Below are 20,456 nucleotides of genomic sequence, written 5' to 3'. Positions count from 1 at the left end.
GTTTTACTTCTAGAAATACATCAATATTAATATCATAACACTTTGGTAATGCATGACATATAACTGCTTATAAATTGATTTAATATAGTAAGTTATGTATGTTATGTATAACTATATACTATAAATGAAAATAAAATTATTAATTTCTAGTTTTAATTGGTCATGAATTTCAGATAAATATCCTTGGAAAGCTCTCTCTATATGTTTACTCATGTATTAGGTATTTTTATGTTAAATTAAGTTTTAAAAAATATGCACTTATTTTTTTATTTTTTATATCTTTATTGATTTCAGAGAGAGGACAGGAGAGGGAGAGAGAGAGAAACATCAATGATGAGAGAGTCATTGATCTAACCCGCAACCCGGGCATGTGCCCTGACCTGGAATCGAACCCCGATCTCCTGGATCCTAGGTCGACACTCAACCACTGAGCCATGCCCGGTCGGGCAAAAAATATGCACTTTTTAAAGTGCATTTCATTTCTTTACTCCAGGGGTTGGCAAATTAAGGCCTGTAGGCCAAATCTGGTCTTACACCTGCTTTTATAAATTAAGTTTTATTAGAACACAGACACACTCACCTGTATTTTGTTTATGGCTGCATGTCTGCTATGACTGTGTTAGAAACCATGTGGCTTGCAAGACGTAAAATATTTACTATTTGGACCCTTATAAAAAAAGTTTGCTGAGCATTCTTTTAGTCATTTCATCTTCAATAAATATTTGTTGAATACCAATTATAGGCTACGTACTACACTTTGAGTCATAAAGATAAGAAATCTTACATTTTCTTGAAGTGAGCAGTAAGCTTATTAGTCCTGACTAATACTAATTAGTCTCAATACTAAACAGATGATCCACTAAAAGAGTTTAAATGATGAGGGTTCAATGAAAAAATTGGTGGGAGCCAGGTTGAAAGAAACCAACAAGGGATGGAAACTGATACTACTTCTGGGCCTGAAGGAGTAAGAAGAGGCAAGATATTATTGGAGCCCTGCGAGTGATGAAACTATGAAAGATGGGCCAACTTGAAGAGCTATAGCTCTAAAGCAGGGATGGGGAACCTTTTTGCTGCCAAGGGCCATTTGGCTATCTATAACATCATTCTTGGGCCATACAAAATTATCAACTTAAAAATTAGCTATGAAAGAAACTCCTACATTTATTGAATTTCAAGTCCCGCCCTCGCTTGCCTTGGCAGGGCCAGACTAAATGATTTTGCTGGCTGTGTATGTGGCCCGCGGGCAGGACGTTCCCCACCCCTGCTCTAAAGGAATGAAGCTGTTACCACGACTGTAGTCAAAGCAGCGAAGACACGAGGGCATAAATACCTCTTACCCTCTCATATCCTGCTGGAGTCTCCCTGTGGTTGAACCAGAGCCGAGGCAGTGGAGCAAGGGGGCCTCGCTGAATCAGCCGATAGAGGCCAGGACAGAACAGAATAGAGCAGAGAAAGATGGCTGTTGGATCTAAGTGACAAAAAGAGACCACCTACAACAGTAGGAGAGGAGGGGAAAGATTAGATTATTGCCATGTAACATGGCAGATACTATAGGACAAGTCAGTGCATGGTGCTGCGGGAGCATATACTAGGGAAAACCAGCCCAAAATCAGCAATAAGGAGAGATATTTTGGAGGATTTGATGCATAATTTGAGTCTTGGAGGAGATACATGAGAAAAGGGAATATATGAAAGAATGCAAGTAAAAGCCTAGAAATGAGTCAGTATGGAAGTAGTTCAGGATATCTAGAGCATAGAGGGACAAGATTGGAGGGGCAAGTGAGACCCAGGTTACTAAGGGTCTTTTCTAGACTGTTAGCCAAATGTTAGGCAGCACCATTAAAGGACTGATATCCAGGCAGTGGTATGATTAGGCTCATGCTTTATTAATTTTCCTTTTTGAGCAAAGTTAAGAATGAACTGGGGCAAAGCGTGGGTGTGGGAAGGGCAAGACCAGTCACAGGGAGGTCACTTAGGTGTTGTGGTCGTACAGGCAAGATGTGATGGGAGCCTAAACTCAGGTCATGATGCGGGGGGTGGGAAGGAGAGTACAAAGGCACTGAGGATTTAGAAAGGCTCTGACTTGGTTACCACGTAGACATGGGTATTAGGGAAGAGTAGGAAGTCTCGAACCATTCCTAGTTTTTGACACTAAGAGGTGGGTGACTAGGGGTACAATTCATAGTTGCTGCAACGCAGCAGGAACAGGTTTAGGCGAGCATGTTATGTTTGAGGACACTGGAATAGCCCAGGAATGATGATAGTATGCATTTGGAAATAAATATGAAATCTATATTCATTTTTCAAAAAAAATCTGGATGTTGAAACTTTCATGGCTTTGAGCACTTTACTCTCACTGACCGGCCCATATACCTTCATGCACCTTGTTCAGTGGATCACAGACTGTTCTTGGTTATTCTGCAGAGCTGCTCTGCAAAGGGCCTTTCTTTCCCTAATTCTGCCTTAGCCCTAGCTGAAACCTCCCCTCTAGGCCACTGCATCATCTTTTCAAATGCTTTCTCTGCCTCCTCCAAGCCTTTTCCTCATACTTATCTCAGAGAGTGGTCTCCTTATAGCAGAGATCTTATGACACCTTTGTTTAAAAAGCTCTGCTATTTCCCTATGACCAGTGTTTCTCAGCAGCCTGCTGCTGACGCAGTCTAGGAAGTACATAAGCTGATCTTAATAATTAACAATTTGCAGTAAAGTTTATACTTAAAATGCTCCAAAAATGTGTCTTATCATTATAAATATTTGAACACATAAATGCCCTTTGTTGGCAAGTTAGATTTGGTTTTTCACATGATGGCTTCAGGATTATTTGATAGAGTGACTTACAGGAGAGGCAAGGTTGAGGTCCATTTGACTGTGACTCCACTTTGTCTTTCTAGCCACTGTTCCCATTACAGGCTCCGTCGGCTCTCTGTGCCACTGCCAGATTCTGTTTTGCGTTTCCTCCCAATGGCACTGGGCTTTCCTTCTAGGATGGTTCCTCTTTTTCTGTCCCTGCTGCCTGCGATCCCGCCTTCTTTTATAAATTATCTTCAACCTCCTGAGTCCTATGGGTCATTAGTCCCAGTCCTCTCCCTTGTCCAGTTGTTTGAAATTACTTTTAAAATCTTTTCTCCCTTAGGACACTGTGTACCTTTTATTATAACACTAACCAATTTTCGCCTTGTATCATTATTTGTCTCCCCTGGTACACTGTGAGCTCCATGGGATTAAGGATTACATTTACAGTTTTTGTTTTTTATTAGAGTTGTCCAGTATAGTGCTGTGCACATTATAGGCACTCAAGAAATATTTATTGAAGCTATCTTGAATTACTGAATTTCACAAACTGTATGTTTATATATATACAAATATATTTATGAATATTGATTTATTTATCCATTTTTTTTTGTCTTCTGTGTTCTATACATACACCCATTCAAAGTGGATATTCTTTGCTGTGTAATATGTGCATCTTTCCTCACATCACCGACAACGTTTATATTAATATAACCGTAATGGGGTTTTTTGTTTTATTTAATGGTTTTTGCCTTGTGTATATCAAGGTAAGTGAAATTGAGTAGGATGAAGGAGGGTGGAATGAGTTATTGCCATTCATTTCCAGACAAGGATAACTGAAATTATGATCGTTCCTTGGCATAATCTGAAAACTGTAGGAAGAAAAAAGAATTTTTAAAATTGTTTAGATGAGGACAGAGGTTTTACTCTATCATTTGATCTTTAAGGAAATTGTTTTAGAAGTTAATTTAAGTGGTTATAATTTTTGAACCTGAAGTTTGCATTACTAATGGACAGTTGTTTCTGTATCTGCACCCAGTGCTTTTGTATCTGGAGTGATTCCATTTTGTCAAAAAGTTTTCTTGTGTAAAATTGTGTTTCTCCTCTTTGTGGACTCTTGAAGGTGTTAGAGGAGGCCTGTGCCTTCCCAGCTCCATCTTCACTGCAAAGGGTGTCTCCCAACTTTCTCAGACCTACGACTCAGGCAGTGACATGCCCTTGACCTTTATTCCTTTCCACATTCATTTTTTTTTTTTTAATATATCTTTATTGATTTCAGAGAGAGGGAGGGAGGGAGAGGGAGAGGGAGAGAGACGTAGAAACATCAATGATGAGAGAGTCCTTGATTCACTGCCTCCTGCACGCCCCCTGCTGGGGACCGAGCCCGCAACCCAGGCATGTGCCCTGACTGGGAATCGAACCGCAATCTCCTGGATCCTAGGAGCCATGCCCAGCCGGGCCACATTCATCTTAATAGGACTGTGATATGCTTCTTGAACTTCGGAGATTTTTAAAACTGGGTTTACTCTCTGTTTTGCTGATTGAACGTATGCTTGCTCAGTGTTTGGATATCAGTTTTGCTGATTAGAATTGTGGTATTTAGGGCGATCCTTTACCCAGCAACCTTATGCAGCCCTGCGCAGGTATTTTAGTAACTGCTTTTTGATTATGAACACATAACAGGTTTCTCAGTGTTTCATTTCCACATTTAACAATGGTGTTATAGATATGTATGTGGCTTCTTTTACATGTACTTTATCCTGTCTTACAGAGAAACACACAGATCCTGCATTTCCTGACCTGTATTATTTAGAGTTGGAGGCAAAGACATCCATGGAATGCGGCATATCATTTTCTCCTAAAGAAGTAAGTTCAACTCCCTATTACTGAGAAAACTCAAGATGTGACATTTATGAAGGAGAGGGAAATTGAGGCTAATCCCCAAATCACTTGTATTTGAGCCAACGTGTTCTTTGTACTTATATTTAAGTGGGGAATGCTTAATGCTCTTGGAATCACAACCAGAAATTACTGCAGATGCGCTGTGAAGATTTAGGAGCTGTTGCTATGATACTGGTTCCTTTCATAGTGTTCCTTGATGTTTAGTGACTTGAAAACCACAACGACACTAGTAAACACAGAGCATGGCTGTGGGCTTAGTTCAAGAATGTCTCCTGTTGTTATTGATGCTGATGATGTTGGTAGTTATCAAGATAATTCAATATACTAATCTCAGCCCTTAACTGTCTCTCTGTTTTAAGTATGAGGCCTTTTCCCCTCCAGAAACACATATATTTTTTAAAACACCGTGTGCTGAATTCACAACGCTGAGAGTCAATTCCTGCCTTCTGTAACTGCCAATTGTGTGTATGTGGGAAGTCACACTGCCCTGGCCTTCTCTTAACTCACATCTTCACAGACAGGTTACATAAAATGTGTTTTTACCTAAGGTAGCCCTGTAATCACTCAGAATGCAAAATTGAGAGGTTCGATGATTTCCTCACCCATGTTTTATCCCCTCAACAAAACTGTAAAATATAAGACATCTTTTATACAGCAACTCAGTGACACATAGAAAAGATGAGTACTATCATTGTGAAAGCACTGAGGTGTCTAATGGAGAGGGAGAACTTGGAAAGCTTTGTGATGTGTGCCATTCTAAGTGCTTTCCTAGGTGTTGTCATTTAAACAGAGGGAATGCCTCAAGTTGAAAATAATATTCTGATGAAGAAAAGATTTCCGTTTCCTGGCAAAGGTTGATGGACAAAAATGCTTGTGACTAGAAAAGTGGCAAGTGGCATTCAAATGTCCTCTATTTTAATCCTTGAGGGTTCTTTCCTATCTTCCTGTAAGAGTGATTGTAAATCCAGCATAACCACTATGAAATGTTTACCCAACGGTTGCATAAAAAGGTTGGTGGAAAAAAGAAAAGAATGAACAATTCTCTCTCATTTTCAAGAGCTTCAGGGAAAATACAGAGCAGCAGAGATGAGAGCTGCAGAGATCTGGAGAGCAACTGAGACACAAAGATGAACCAGTCTGTGCCACAGGGCAGAACTGGGCCATTGTAGCAGGAACAGTAAGGATAAAAATAGGGAAAGAGCTATACCAGCGCTTTCAAATACAACTTTCTATGGTGATGGAAATGTTCTGCACTGTCCAGTAGCCATATATGGATACTGAGAGCTTGAAATGTGGCCATTTTGACTGAGAAAATAAATTTTAAATTGTATTTAATTTTAAATATTTTATGGTTTAACTTAAATATCCACATGTGGCTAGTGACTACCATATAGGGAAGCAAAACACTAGATATTGGCCCAGAAGTCACTGAGTGGCCCGTAGGAAAGGGGGGGGAGGGCTTCAGAGATTTAGTGTAAACAAACCAGACCAGCGGATCCCAAATACAACTACAGCTGCCCACCAGCACTTTAGATTGTATCCAAACCTGGTGCACCAGAGGCAAGGGTGGGTCACAACGGGAATTAACTCAAGCCCCTATTGTTGGTTTCACATTTTGCTGCTTACATAGGTCAACTAGGAGAGCTCCCGCTGGCTAGTTACAGCTATACACACACACACACACACACACACGCAACTTACAGTTAGCTATAAATACAGTAGAGGACATTTGAAATGACTGGAAATCAGACAATTGGTCTGCCTCACTGGCTCTAATTTATGGAGCAAAATCTCACAGGGTGTGCTGTCTGCAGGGCTTTTTACGTTCTTCTCATTGTTGGACTGAATTACACCCCAATACACTAAGTAAGTCTCCCTTGAAAATACCCAGTAAATATAGAACAATTCAAAATCTTAAGCAATGTGTAGCACTCCAGAGAACTGTAAACATATATATTTTAATTTGACAACCGATTTTTAGAATCCACAATCTAAACATTAAGAAATAGATTTACAAATTTTTAGTGGTTGACAGTTAAACCGTAATAGTAAATTGGAATAAAAAAATGAAAATATCAAATTGCATAGGCATCTTCCCCAAAAGTCTTGTAAACAGAATTAAACTGGATTATATACTTTTTTCTAATTTCCAGTTACACTTAAGATAAATGCTCTTATAGGTGAATGATAACATTAAAAACAGCATATATCTCCGTTGTATGAAAATATAAAATCACAATATAGACTTATTAAGAAAATATATAACTTGATCTTGACATACTTAAAAACCTATAGATTAAAATTACTGAAGAAACATATAAGTTTATTTCCCTTATTGAAAAAAGTGGGCGTGTGTGCGTGTCCGTATGACTCTGTGTATGCAAGATGCACGTACCGAGTAGGGGAAGGACATGCCTTAATGCTTCAAAATACTAACTTGTCACAAAGCGTTTATTTTCTTTTTCCTTTTGAGTTTTTGTTTTTCATCAAAATGATAAGAGAACATATATGAAAATATAAAACAAAAATAATTCTATAAAGCATATTTTAAAAATCAGCATTCCCTTCCATCTGTCATTGTATACTCACACACACACACTCACCCACAAACACACAAATCCACATACAATCATTTTCAACTCTCTTAGTTCTTTCTTTTAAATTTACCTCAATGTAGCTACATGACCTACATAGGATACACTAAAACAAGCCTCAATAAATTTAAATTTATTTAAATAATACAAAGTATATTCTCCAATCACAGTGAAATTATATTAGAAATCAATAACAGAAGGAAATTTGGTAAATTCACAAATTGGTGGAACTGAAACAACACATCCTAAATAACCAATGGGTCAAAGAAAAAAAATTACATAAGAAATTACAAAACACTTTGATAAGTGAAAATGAAAACATAACACACCACCACTTTTGGGATGTGTATAAAGAAATGCTGAAAGGGAAATGTATAGCTGTAAAACCTATATAAAAAAAATTTAAAAACCTCAAATCAACATTCCACCTTAAAAAACAAGACCCTCCTCCCAATAAACCCCACCTAAACCCAAAGCAAGCAGAAGAAAGGAAATAATAAAGGGTAAAGTGTAAGTGAATGAAATAAAGAATCAAAAACAGTACAGAAAATCAACAGTACTGAGTTGAAATCTTAAAAATATCAACAAAGTTGACAAACCTTTAGATAAGCCGATCAAGATGAAAAGAGAAATAACTCAGTTTAATAAAATCCAAAATGAAAGAGAGGACATTGCTACCTACATTATAGCAATAAAAATAATAAGAGAACATCATGAATAATTTTACAGCAACGAATTAGATAATTTGGATAAAACTTCTCAAGAAAAAATAGAAAATTTGACCACCTTCATCTATGAGGTGGTCAAAAGGTATAAACTTCCAGTTATAAGACAAATAAGTCCTGGGAATGTAATGTGCAGCATGGTAACTGTAGTTAACAATACTCTATTGTATACATTTTCTTCTGTAAGGTTTATATATTTAGATTTTATACTTATGTCTTTGGTCCATTTTGAATTAATAGGCATTATTTTGAAAATTTATTTATTTTTTATTTTTAAGATTTAATTTTGGACTCATGAAAAACAAACCAAGCCTTACTTTGAAAAATGTACTTTCAGTGTCACAAAATAATTTTCTTTTTGAAACTGTCTTTTTTAAAACTGCTGTTTTGCTAAGTCCATAGTATCTCCCTAGCTGTCCATAACTTATTTATCTTGCATAACTGAAACTTTGTGCCCCTTGACCAACATCTCCCCATTTCTCCCTCCTCGCAGCCCCTGGTAACCACCGTTTTACTGTCAGCTTCCACGGGCTTGACTATATTAGATTGCATACATAAGTGAGATCATACATTATCTTTCTGTCTGGTTTATTTCACTTAGCATAATGTTCTTTAGGTCAATCCATGTTGTTGCAAATGGCAGGATATTCTTCTACTTTTAAAGCTTAAAAATATTCCACTGCATTTATATAGCACATTATCATTATCCATTTATCCTTTCAAGGGCATTTAGGTCATTTCTGTATCTTGACCATTATGAATAATGCTGGAATAAATACAGGGCAGGCATCTCTTCGAGATCTTGATTTCCTTTCCTTTGGATTAATACCCAGAAATAAGATTGCTGGGCAATATGGTAGTTCTGATAACAATACTGTACTTTATACTTGAAATTTGCCAGGAGGGTAGACTCTATGTGTTCTCGTCACAAAAAGTAAGAAAAAGGTGATGATACAAGGTTATGGATATGTTAATTAGCTTCATCTTGGCATATTTCATTATGTATATATGTATATCAAATCACCAAGTTGTGCACTTTACGTATATACAATAAAACTATTATCACCAATTTTTATAGCAAAATAATCACAGATGCAATGTATTTTTTGTCTGTCAGGTGACGACGTATGAATTTAGCTTTCAAGTTCGAATTAATTTCTTTGAATCTTCAAAACTTTACACTGAATATCAGTTGTCAAAGTCCCCTGTGCCTCGGATCCCTCTTATTCGACCATGTTACGTTCAAGCTACTGGTACGTAATATGAAACATTCAAGTGATGTGCATAAACCAAATATTCGCACTTAAGCCGCTAAAAGTTTAAAAGTAAGAATGATATATTTTAAAATATTAATATTAGAAAGTAAAATTATGATGTGATTGCTCTGTGTTTCACTTAAATTGTGGGTCAGTGACATTGAATTTTGTTAAATAGCATGGATATAATCTCTGATAAGTGACCCTTGCTTAAAAAAATAGGATATAACTTTTTTTTTTGAAAAAGGTCAGTTTCTTACTTTATTCATTGTGAGGGCAGTTTTTAAAAGATTGTATTAAAATTTAAATCATTAAAATACATTGGCTGTAAAATGAAAGGATGGAAATTTTATTTTAGAAAATATTTCCCCCATAGGGATAGGTTACTAAAGAACTAACTACATGTAAAGAAGGATAAGCATATTAAAATTGTGAAATATTTGTCAAATATTTATTTACTCATATTCTCCAAATATTCAAGTATAAAACCAATGCACTCTGCAAACCATAGTTTTGAAAAGCTTTTGCTTTATAGTTCATAATAGATGTTTAAGTATTTTTCAGAAAAGTTAAGTCTAGTCTATACTACATTTTGTTATATTTTGTTTTTATACTTGGCACCTAGTAAGAGAAGCCTCGTTAAAGTAGCATATACAAATAGAGATTTATTTTACTCCCATTTAAAATACAGAATTAAGAATTTCACAGCTGCTAAGGAAGCTCCATGAAGTTTAATGTTTCATCATTATGGAAAATTAGAAAATGTAGAAATACAGTAAATGTCATCTGCAATGTGAATATTTAGAACACACTATTATTAATATGTTGGGATTTAACTTTTCTTTTGTTCTATACTTTGCTTTTATTTATTTTTTAACATATTTGAGATCTTACTGCCTATGTTAAGTTGAAATCTGGTCATGCTTAATACAAAGTTTTACTTGGATGTGATAGGCCCTTATTAATTATATAAATTAAGACTGATAAGTATTATATAATATATCATTCAATAAGTGCCTCTTATAGATTATTTAACCATAACCAGAAGCATTTAGGTTCTTTCTTTCTTTTATTTTTTTCTTAATATAAATATTGTAGTAGTGAGCATTTTTGTGTATAATACTTTTTTCTATTTAAATTTTTTTCTTTTTTAACATTTTTTATTGAATTTACTAGAGTGGCATTGGTTAATAAAATTATATAGGTTTCAAGTGTACGATTCTATAATACATCATCTGTTTATTGTGTGTTCACCTCAAGTCTTCTTCCATCACCATTTATCCCCCCTTTACTCTCTTCTACCTCCCCCATCCCTCTTCCCCTCTGGTAGCCACCATACTGTTGTCTGTGTCTGTAAGTTTGTTTGTTTGTTGCTTTCTGTTTTATATCCAAAATATGAGTGATATCATATGGTTCTTTTCCTTATTTAGATAATTTTTGTAAGTGAGATTCTCTGAATTAGCTGCATTTCTTCTAAAGTACGTACAAGTTACAGCTCTTAATGCATTTTCCAAAAAGGCTTTTGTGAAGAGTTGTGCTCTTTTACCTCTCCTCCAGTATAAACTGTAACCAGCATTGAATTAAAGAAATTGGATACCTTTCTATGTGATTAAAAGTCTATTATTTCAATTTTCATTTTTTTGATTGCTTACAGATTATAATTTTCTATCTTTGTTATTATATATTTATGTCAATTACCTGTTCATGAACTTTGCCTTTATCACTGAGGTTTTGTATTCATCTGACAGATGTCAGTGATCTCTTTACGGTAGTCCACCCTTATCCTCTGGGGATAAGTTCCAGTGTGTCCAGTGGGTGCCTGGAAACATAGATAGTGCCAAACCCTATGTATGCTGTTTTTTTTCTGTATATACATACCTATGATAAAGTTTAATTTATAAATTCAGCACAGTAGGATATTAAAAACAACTAATAATGAAATAGAACAATTATAACAATATACTATAATAAAAGTTATGTGAATGTGGCATTATTAAGTAAAGTAAAAGTTACATGAACACAAGCAGTGTGATACTGTGACAGTTGACCTGCTAATCAAGACAGCCACTAAGTGACTAACAGGCTGGGGGAGTATACAGGGCGGATATGCTAGACGAAGGGATGATTCACATCTCAGCCAGAATGGAGTGGAACTCCATGAGATTTTATCACACAACTCACATTGTGCAGTTTAAAACATGAATTATTTATACAGATTAAGAAAACAGGACTAAACTGTTTTTGTTCACAGATGACATGATTATCTATATAGAAAATCTGAAAGAATTGATAAATCTCTTGGAACTCTAGTAAGGTTTCAGAATACAAGGTTAATATGCTAATGTAGGTCAGTTGCTTTCCTGTATACCAGCAATGAACGAATAGATTTTGAAATTAAATACAAAATACCATTTACATGAGCAGCCTCCAAGGTGAAACACTCATGTTAACAACATATTTACAAGACCTATATGAGGAAACCTACAGAACTCTAAAGAAAGGAATCAAGGAAGAATTAAATAAGTGAAGTGATATTTTATGTTCATATATCGGAAGATACTGTTGTGCAGATGGCAGTTCTTTCCAACTTGATCGAGAGAATTAAGGCAATCCCAATCAGATTCTCAGCAAGTTATTTTGTGGCTATTGACAGATAGATTCAAAATTTATATGGAAAGGCAAAAGACCCACAACAGCCAACACACTTTTAAAGGAGAACAAAGTTGGAGGACTGACACTGGAGGAATTCAGAGTTTACTACAAAGGTACAGTAATCAGGAGAGTTTGGTATTGGCAAAAATATAGACAAATAGATCAATGGAATAAAAAAGACAGCCCAGAAATAGACCCAGAGAAATGTAGTCAACTGATCTTTCACAAAGGAGTACGGGCAATACGATTCAGAAAACATTATCCTTTCAAAATGTGGTGCCGAACAACTGGATATCCACAAATTAAAAAAGAAGAATCTAAACACAGTCCTTAAATTCTTCACAAAAATTGACTCAAAGTACATCATAGACCTAAATATAAAAAATCAAAACTATAAAACTCTTAGAAGATAACATAGGAAAAATTTAGATGTCTTTGGGTTTGGCGATGACATTTTAGATACAACAAAGTCAAGATCCTTGAAAGAAATAATTGATAAGCAGGACTTTATTAAAATAAAATATTTGCACCCGGCCGGGCATGGCTCAGCCGTTGAGCGTCGACCTGGGATCCAGGCAATCGGGGTTCAATTCCCGGTCAGGGCACATGCCCGGGTTGCGGCCTCGATCAATGACTCTCTCATTATTGATGTTTCTATCTCTCTCTCTCTCTCCTTTCCTCTCTCTGAAATCAATAAAGATATATTTAAAAAAAATAAAATAATAAAATATTTGCTTTGCAAAGGACACTTTCAAGTGCCAAAAAGACAAGCCACTGGCTGGGAGAAAATATTTGCAAAAGACATATCTGAGAAAGAACTGTTGTCTAAAATATAGAGAGAACTCAAAAATTCAAGGAGAAAATGAACCAATTAAAACATGGGCCAGACATCTGAACATAACCAAAGAAGATATACACATGGCATATAAGAGTATAAAAAAGACTTCACATATATCATCAGGAAAATGTGAATGAAAACAATAAGATACCACTACAACCTATAAGAATAGACAAAATCCAGAACACTGCCAACACTAAAGGCTGTAGAAGATGTGGAGCAACAGGAACTGGTGGGAATGCAATTGCTAGTGAGATTACATTGCTGATGGGAATGGTAAATGATTTGCTACACCAGAAGAGGACATTTGGTGGTTTCTAAACATACTCTTAACATACAATCTCTTAAATTGTGTTCCTTGGTATTTTCCCCAAAGAGTTGAAAGTTTATGTTCACACAAAAACCTGTACACAAATGTTTATGGCAGATTTGCTTATAATTGCTAAATCTTGGAAGCAGCCAAGATATCCTTCAGTAGATGAATGTGACTTTGTTACACTCTGACAGTGGATTGTTATTCAGCACTAAAAAGAAATTAGCTATTAAGCCATTGATACAGATCCTATGGACCTTAAATTTATATTATTAAGTGAAAGAATCAATCTCAAAATGCTACATATGGTATCATTTCAACTGTGTGACATGCAGCCATATGTTCATAGCAGTGCAAGTTACAATAGCTAAGATCTGGGAACAGCCCAAGTGCCCATCAGTAGATGAGTGGATAAAAAAGCTGTGACACATTTACATCATGGAGTACTATGCAGCTGTGAAGAAGAAGGATCTTTTGTACTTTGGTACAGCATGGAGGAAACTAGAAAGTATTATGCTAAGGGAACTAAGCCAGTCAGAGAAAGACAAGTACCACATGATCTCACTTCTATGTGGAATATAATAAACAAAATAAACTGATGAACAAAATGGATCCAGAGACATAGAAGCATGGAACAGACTGAGGGATCTCAGAGGGAAGGTGGGGAGTGGGGAGTGGGTGGGGAAAGATTGATCAAAGAACTTACGTGTTTATAAGCATAACCCGGGGACACAGACACTGGTCTGGGGAAGGCCTGGGGAGGGGATGGATGCGGGGTGGAGTGGATCAATGGGGGTAAAATAGGAGACAGCTGTAAAAATAAAACAACAACAAAAAAACAAAAAAAGATTAAGGAAAAAAAGACAATTGGGATTTAAATGGGGATTGCATTAAATATGGATATTACAAATTAAAACCACAATGAGATGGCACTTCACACTTGTTAAAATGGCTATTGTCCACAAGACAAGTAATAACAAATTTTGGAAAGGTTGTGGAGAAAAATAAACTCTCATTCACTGCTGCTGGGCATGTAAACTGGTACAACCACTCTGGAAAACAGTATGGATTCTCCTAAAAAAATTAAGAATAGAGTTAACATATGACCCAGCAGTCTGTCTTCTCGGTAGCTACCCGAAAAATTTGAAAACATTTATCCTCATAGATATATGCACCCCTATGTTCATTGGAGCATTATTCATGGTGGGCAAGACAAGGAGACAGCCCAGCCAGGCGTGGCTCAGCGTTTGAGTGTCAACCTAGGATTCAGGCGATCAGGGTTCGATTCTCGGTCAGGGCACATGCCTGGGTTGTAGGCTCCATCGATGAATCTCTCATCATTGATGTTTCTATCTCTCTCTCTCTCCCTCTCCTTTCCTCTCTCTGAAATCAATAAAGATATATTAAAAAAAAAAAGGACATGGAGACAACCAAAGTGTCCTATGATAGAGGACTGGATAAAGACGTGGGACATGTACACAATGGAATACTACTCAGCGATAAGAAGATGAAATAGTGTCATTTCGGACAACATGGATGGATCTTGAAAATACGCTAAATGAAATAAATCAAACAGAAAAAGTCAAGAACCTTATGATTTCACTCATGTGGGATATAAAACTAAATGCAACAAATGAATGAAGAAGAAAAATAAACAAATAGTAAGTCATAGACACAGACACCAGTATGGTGGTTACCAGAGGGAAGGGTGTTGGGTGTTAGTAAAGGGTAAACGGAGTCAAGTATATAGTAACAGAAGATGATTTGACTTTGGGTGGTGGGCACACAAAACAATATGCAGATGATGTAGCAATAAATTGCACACTTGAAACCTATATAATTTTATTAACCGATGTCACAGAATAAATTTAATAAAATTTTTTAAAAAAAGAGGATTTTCTGCCTGGCTCTGTGTGGCTCAGTGGTTGAGCGTTGACCTAGGATCCAGGAGATCGTGGTTTGATTCCCGGTCAGGGCACAGACCCGGGTTGCGGGCTCCATCCCCAGCAGGGGGCGTGCAGGAGGCAGCCAGTCAATGGCGACTCTCTCATAATTGATGTTTCTCTCTCTCCCTCCCCTTTCCTCTCTCTGAAATCAATAAAGATATATTAAAAAAAGAGGATTTTCCAACAGGTAATATAATATCTTCTCTAATGTACTTTTACAGATTCCACCAATTCTAATCTTCAATAGAATAGCCACTTTATTTTCTCATGCATGAATGTTATGATACACAATCTACATATGTTTCTTTATTGCCATATTTTTTTCTATTTTTTTTTCACTTCTGTACTGCATTGGTTAAACTCAATATCGAGATTATATTAACTTTGTTTGCTTTTCTCCCAGCTCAATATTTTTCATATTTTATATTTTTTAATGTCTCAAGGATAGTTTTTAAAGTTTTACTTGTACTTAATTACCATTCAAAATACAAAATTGGAATTTTATAGATGTGATAAACCAAGATATTCTAAAAATGTTTAAAATTTAAGTTTTTGTCTTGCTGGCAATATAAAAATAGAAAATATTGTATATTTTATTGTGTCCTGTTGCGAAGCATAGTAAGAATTATTTGTGAGGTTATATCTGTTAATATTTTATCAGTCTATTTTCTTTCTTCTCATAGTATTGCAAGCACCAGTGAAATTATCCAGAACTGAATTTATATTTGATATTCCACCATATGCTCTGAAGTATAAGAAAAGGGTACAAAAAACTCAGGTATGTATAGAGAATTGGTGCAGTTTACAACTGTTTTTTATGATTATGGTTTTTAGTTTATTGAGTTATTATGAAGCATATGTTATAAGACTCATTTTTAGAGAACTTGTATATACATATATATGTAATTTGCATACATATATACATATATATCTCATTTCTCAGAAGTATGTCTATACAGGGTAGGGCAGAAGTAGGTTTACAGTTGTTCATGTGGAAAATAATACAATAATAAATAATAATATAAGAATAAACTCTGTGTTTTGCATGCTCACAACTGTAAACCTACTTTTGCCTCACCCTATAAATATGTTATATATGATTATATTTTAATTCTGCTACATAAACATCTTGACTTCTCTGGATTATATATTTTATTCTGACTGTAAATATTACTCATGCCTAATCCAAGTAGTGTATAAGAGCCATAGTTCCTTCTCTGTGAGGCTAATGTGAGTCCTTTGCCAATCAAGGGAGAATTCTCTTGTCTAAATTGAATTTTATCACACCAAGTGAATAAAATTACGATGATGTAAAATGATATAAAATAATCTTGCATTTATGAAGAGATTCTTTTTCTCCAGAATTCAAACCAATTCAGTTCACTAAAGCTTCCTTTCTAGCTCCACATAGGAGGTCTTTTGCATCCTCAAAGTTTTATTACAGTTAGAAGTCTTACTGACTGTATGCTTGAAACAGTCACATTTTAAATGCAGAAGAGAACCTTTATTGTTCTCTAGCTATAATTGTGTGTACACTCGGCTATTACTTTATGGATGCAATGTTAAATATTTTCTCCACATAATTTTTTGTTAAGCTACAAAGGTTCAAAATTTATTGTAGGAAAACCAATATATAACGATTGGCAAAAGTAGGTTAACAGTTCATATGGAAAAATATATAATACAAGAATAAAAATACCACTGGCCAGTGTGGCTCAGTTGGTTGGAGCGTCCTCCCGTACACCAAAAGATCTCAGCTTCGATTCCCAGGTCAAAGCACAAAGCCAGGTTGTGGGTTTGCCCCAGTTGGGGTGCATACGGGAGGCAACCAATCGATGTTTCTCTCTCGTGTCAATGTACCTCTCTCCCCCTCTCCATTCCTCTCTCTTTAAAATCAATAAAAACCTATTCTTGGGTGAGGATTAAAAAAATAATAATAATACAAGAATAAATTCTCTTTTGCGTACTCACAACTGCAAACCTACTTCTGCCCACCCCTGTATATGGAAAGTGACGTGTATGATACATACAATTTGTATATGAAGGTTCAGTTGACACAAGGATTGGAAATGGTTGAAGGAAGAGAAGTGAAATTCATCTTACATACTGGGTAACTAAAGCGAATTGTCTAAAGTTGACAAGAAAAAGGGCTAAAGATATAAATACATTGTTTAAAGTTGCCTGGTGACTAGTGGAAGAATTAAAATAATACAAATATCCAAAACTGGGAGGTGGAGAAAGGAGTGGAGGTAGTGCACATGAGCTAAATCCCCATTTTTATTAGCATATCAGTCAAGACATGGTATCTGAATCTGATAAATTATGAAATAGCCATGTGGTGGTCAAAGTCATGTCCTCCAAATTTGTTTAATTCTTAATCCCCAGAACTTGTGAATCCACTAACTTATTTTGCAAAAGATACTTTGCTGCTCTGTAATGAGATTAAGATTAAGGACCCTGAACAAGGGAGATTATCCTAGAATATCTAAGTGGTCCCAATCTTTTCACATGAGTGGTTAAAAACAGAGAAGCTCTTCTGACTGTGACCAGAAGGAAGTGTAATAATAGAAGAAGAGCAGGGAGATGCGATGTTGCTGGATGTGAAGACAGTGGAAGGAGGCTGCCAGCCACAGAATGTGTCTGACCTCTAGAAACTGGGAATGGAAGGAAAGAGATGCTTTCCTAGAGCCTCCAGAAAGTGTCTTAATTTTTTCTAACACCTTGATCTTAATCTAGTGATATCTTTGTTGAACTTCTAACCTTAGCCCTGTAATATAATACATTTATATTGTTTTAAACTACTATGTGGTAATTTGTTATGGCAACCATCAAAAACCATATCAGCATCACAGTTAAAATAAAGTACAACTATTAGAGAAAATAAGGTATAACTATTAGAGTAAGTCATATGAGCATCACAGTTAAAATAAGGAATAACTATGAGAGAAAATCCAAATCAGAATTGGCTAAAATTGATTGCTTCTGGGAACTGTTGAAGAGGAGGGGTTAAATGAGACAGTTGTTTTTTATAAGCATTTTTGAGCTTTTGTGTAACCTATGTACAGTATTATTTTGATAAAATTATAAAGAAAAATGATACAACACACTAAATGAATTAAACAATGTTTTTCTATAGCTGACTGTATTGGTTCTATTCTTATGATAGGATGTGGAAAGTGGATAGTATTTAGAGGTCTTATACCATTACCTCAATTTCAAAATGACAGAAATGAGTCATTCAAATAGCTATTATGATTTCATGTCCATCTTTTGTTTGAAAAGATGTTGTTTTCTTTATAAGGTACAAATGAACTTTGTTATATAGTATACAAATATTAGAACTAAATATTTAAGTACTAAGAGACATCCAGAGTAAAATTGACTCATTTTTTATTTTTTAAAAATATTTTAAACCAATCATGCTTTATAAAGAAACAAATTACATTATTTTGTTGTGGTTATATTGTATGGGCCATCCTATAATCTTCAAAATTTTGAAGAGTAAAGTTAATTTTAAAGACCTGCTTTAGCTCTGGCCAGTGTGGCTCAGTTGGTTGAGCATTGTTCGTGCACCGAAAGGTCACCCTTTTGATTCCTAGTCAGGGCACATACCCAGTTGGGGGTACATATGGGAGGCAACCAATTGATGTTTCTCTCTCACATCGATCTTTTTCTCTCTCTCCCTCTCCCTTCCTCTCTCCCTAAAATCAATAAAAACCTATTTTTTAAAAAACAACCCTGGTTTAAGGTTTTACTTTAAAACTATGTTGCATTGGAAAGATGAGTCTGCACACAAGTCATCCCCATAGCTCCCAGATTTATGAAAGCATTACAAAAACAGTGCTGAGAGGTTCTGTATATTTTTCACAGACCTTTTTGTAATGTTGACAACTTACACAACCATTTTCAGACCATTTTTCAAAACTAAGAAATTAACATTAGCACAATATTATTAACTAAACACATCCTATTTGGATTTCACCAGGTTTTCACTAATGTCCAGTCCAAGATTCTATATTTCATTTAGTTTGATATGTGACAGGCTGTTGCTAAATTTTTTATGACAATTTTAAGGTCTGGCATATTTTTCAGAATTTTTTTTTTCTTTTTTTTTTTCCTGTTCTTTATTTTAACCTTAAATAGTTTGTGTCTAACTTGTCTTTGGTGCTGTTGTTGCATCTGCTTTTTCCTTCCATGGACAACATAAAATCATTCTTCCAAATTACAGTGCCTAATGTTAAATATGGGTAATGTGTGGAGCAGTCCAGGAATTCATTTCTTTTATTAATCAAGATATAATTCACATAACATACAATTTTCCACTTTAAAGTGCATAACTCAGTGGTTTTTAATATATTCACTATTTTGTGCCACCATCGCTGCTCATTTCAGAACATTTCACCAGCCCCCAAGAGGAACTCCATGCCTGTTAGAAGGTATGTTTCCAGTTCTCTTGGGTGTATATCTAGAGAGTGGATGTCTTGGGTCATGTGGTAATGCTATGCTTAACTTTTTGAGAAACCACCGAAGTGTTTTCCAGTGAATTCATTTTTGTTAGTCACTTACCCTTATGTCCTTCTTGGTTCAGTTCTCCTACAAATACTCATCCTTCCCTGGTTGGTTGTGTCCATTGTGATGTTCGGTGAGAGATGTGCAGAGGGTGATACCTCCCACCTCAGTGACAGGTGCTACTTGAAGGAGCATGCAAAATAGCTGCTCTTTGTTTTGTTGTTTTTCTGCAATTTGACAGGAAATGTTTATTTAAAGACATTCATGTCCCCAGAATTGTATGCAGATTCATTTGTGGGTTCTGTGCCTATTCCACCTTCATCTTGATAAATGGCCACATTCTTGTATTCATCTTCATGATGATGATGATATCACAGCTTGCTAGGTGCATTCCTAGTACAGGGCAATGTGCTGAGAGGTTTACATGTTATTTAATTTAATCTTCACAATACACTTCTGAAATGGATATTTTAAATCCCCTTTCACTGGTCCAGACCAAGGTTTAAATCAGTGAAGAAATTCCACATTGCTGGAGGCTGACAGGACAGCGGGAAGGTGCTGCTATGCTGGGGCCTCCCGTTCCTTGGAAAGGTTAACATATGAAGACTCAAGTGTGATTCTTTGATTCCAGACAAACTTGGTATTTGAAAACCAAGATTATGCCTTACAAATAAAAAGGAGAAAAGAAGAAGGCCTCACACAGAACCACCATGTCGTTTCAAATTCTATACCTAAAAAAATATATGAGGGAGAGATGACCACCCAAGTAGCATGCCATCACCTTCTAAATTCTTTAATATTTAAGTGTAATATTTATTATAAGTTGTATTAGGAAGATTATTTCTTATTTTCACTTTAGTATGACATTTTAATGTTGTCCCTTACACATACTCACCATAAACCTACAAACATGTACACCAAGGATTATCGG

At 35.7% G+C, this 20,456-nt stretch overlaps 1 protein-coding gene across 1 annotated transcript in view; it reads left to right on the top strand.

Annotated features, from left to right (window-relative positions):
• Positions 1-20,456, top strand: part of CFAP47 (cilia and flagella associated protein 47) — a 354,566-nt gene that overhangs the window by 67,173 nt on the left and 266,937 nt on the right. Inside the window, exons 21-23 of the mRNA XM_016216827.2 lie at positions 4,562-4,656; positions 9,129-9,264; positions 15,700-15,794. Of these exons, the coding sequence (XP_016072313.2) occupies positions 4,562-4,656; positions 9,129-9,264; positions 15,700-15,794 (326 nt within the window). The remainder of the gene's footprint in view (positions 1-4,561; positions 4,657-9,128; positions 9,265-15,699; positions 15,795-20,456) is intronic.

Source organism: Miniopterus natalensis, chromosome X (assembly GCF_054644295.1).
Source record: "Miniopterus natalensis isolate mMinNat1 chromosome X, mMinNat1.hap1, whole genome shotgun sequence".
NCBI classification, from domain to species: Eukaryota; Metazoa; Chordata; class Mammalia; order Chiroptera; family Miniopteridae; genus Miniopterus; species Miniopterus natalensis.
The sequence above is the reverse complement of the archived record's forward strand: the minus strand, read 5'-3'. Positions and strand labels throughout refer to the sequence as shown.